This window comes from Pyrus communis, chromosome 13 (genome assembly GCF_963583255.1).
Source record: "Pyrus communis chromosome 13, drPyrComm1.1, whole genome shotgun sequence".
NCBI classification, from domain to species: domain Eukaryota; kingdom Viridiplantae; phylum Streptophyta; class Magnoliopsida; order Rosales; family Rosaceae; genus Pyrus; species Pyrus communis.
Genome location: NC_084815.1, coordinates 5,054,242 through 5,056,467, shown reverse-complemented (window position 1 = coordinate 5,056,467; position 2,226 = coordinate 5,054,242). Strand labels below are relative to the sequence as shown.

The 2,226-nt window shown below is 41.6% G+C and overlaps 1 protein-coding gene across 1 annotated transcript; it reads right to left on the bottom strand.

Moving 5' to 3' along the window:
* Positions 1-494: 494 nt before the first annotated feature.
* On the bottom strand, positions 495-1,678 carry LOC137712796 (polygalacturonase inhibitor). Its single transcript, XM_068451958.1, has one exon. It carries the CDS (start codon positions 1,630-1,632, stop codon positions 640-642), a length of 993 nt encoding a protein of 330 aa, XP_068308059.1. The 5' UTR covers positions 1,633-1,678; the 3' UTR covers positions 495-639.
* Between the last annotated feature and the right edge of the window lie 548 nt (positions 1,679-2,226).

The window sequence follows — 2,226 nt, the reverse complement described above, 5'->3', positions numbered from 1 at the left end:
CTTCAAAAAGCTCGGCCAGGTTCAGAAGTAAGATGGGTCACTGGTGGGCATGTCTCATCGTTCCTTCTCCACAACAGTGAGTTCCGCAGGGCTATTGACGGACTTGACAGATTGCCATGGAAGGAGTCTCCATTGTGACATTGGCAACACAAGTGAAGAAGACCCTACACTTATTCTGATGTGATATCCTTTGCCTCTAATTTACACCAAACTTGTTAAAAACTGGATATAGTTGATATCCGAAACACCCGCATAAATAATGGGTGGTCTCCTTGAAATATTATTCCTGATTTATTTTCATTCATCCATTTCCTGTCGTATTCTAAATTCCGACTCACCAAAGAGTATGCTGGTTTAGGAACATTGTATAGAAAAAAGATCGGCAAAGTTTATTACGTTTCTGTTTTCGACAAGTAAATTATTGGCCAAGTTTATTCGCTATAATCTTTTCTTTTACATGGATTATTCGCTATAAATCTGTGTTCTATATGCAGTGGTAAAATGCATGAACAAATCTTATTAATTACTTTTAAATGAGCTACACTGCTGCCATGACTGGTCGCTTATTTGTATGACCAAACACACCTGTTTAAACAGCAACTATTCGAAAATTGCTGGCCAAATCTGCAGTTGTGGCCTTTACTTGCAGCTTGGGAGTGGAGCACCGCACAAGCATCGGTTATGGAAATAAGAATACTCGTCGAAGCTCTGCAACTTTCCACCCACAGGAATCTGACCACACAGCCTGTTGTAGCTCACGTTCAGGAACTGGAAATTCAGTTGCGTAAACTCCACTGGGATACTCCCGTAGATCTTATTGTGGTTGATATCCAGCGAGGTCAAGCTTGTCGGAAACTCCACCTTTGACAGATTAAATTCCAGCAAGTTCCTGGACAGGTCCACAATCTGGGTTGTCTTGTTCAGCCCAAATATCACGGATGCGTCACCTTCGAGCTTGTTCCGTGATAAGTCTATGCTGGTGAAGTCCATCTGAGCGAATGAGGTTGGAATGTTACCAGAAAGCTGGTTGTGGGAGAGATACAGGTCTGGAACGTTGCCAATGAACTGCCCAAACGATATCGGAATATGACCTGTGAGCTTATTGCGGTCTAGACGAAGAGCGCCGAGGTTTGGGAGCTCAGAAAGCGAGCTGGGGATGGCACCGGTGAGGTTGTTGAAGGAGAGGTCGAGGAATGTGAGGTTCTTGAGTTGGCTGAGGAAGTCAGGGACAGAGCCTGAGAGGTTGGTCCAGCTGAGCCTGAGAGACTTGAGTCCTTTGAGCTTGGCAATGGCGGGTTGGATTGGGCCAGTGAGATTGGGTTGCTTATGGAATTCAAGGGTTTCAAGGTATGGCAAGTCTCCTACTAGGGCGGGGATTTGGCCTGACACCTGGCCGGCAAAGATGGTGAGGGAGTTAATGCGGTTTGTGGTGGAGTCACAGGTGACGCAGTACCAATCGCAGCAGTCAGTGTCTGATTTCCATGAGGCCAAGACGTAGGGGTCGCCGAAGGCTTTCTTGATTTGTAGGAGGACTTTTTTGTCGTCGGGGTTGCAGAGATCGGAGAGAGCGGGGTTTAGGACGGAGGAGAAGAGTAGGGTTAGGGAGAGGAAGGTGGAGAACTTGAGTTCCATTGTTTTGGTTTTGGTTGAGAGCCTGAGAGATGTGAATTTGTGGTTCAAAGAAGTGTGGGATTTATAGGTATTGCATGCGGCCATCGAAGTCAAAAGTGTTTTGGGATAATGGGTGATGCATGTACCGACGAAAGTTTGGACAAGTCAAAGATCTTGTGCACAATAAATCGACATAAAAAAGTAGCATGCTCTGCTCCTTATTTCGTTCAAACATCTAGTGTCTTTAAGAAACTTTTAGGTCTTTGAAGTTTGAGATATTCTGAATTTTTTAAGGGGAAGCTTGATATAAGTCTAATTTTTTTAGTCAATAGTAGGAATAATCCAATTTATTAAAATAAATCCAATTTGTTATATTTAATTATCTAATTATCAATAGTTATTTGTTCATTGATAAGATTTATTGTAAAAATCAAATTTCTTTCCAATTATCTCTTTGCTTATTTCTTTTTATTTATCTTTTTGTTATTTCTTGTTCTTCCTCCTACTTTAAACCCCATTTATAGATTTTATTTTTAATTTTAATAATCAACCTATGTCACAGGTTAATTATATTTATCTACCTATATGACAGATTCTTTTTTTATAATCAACCTG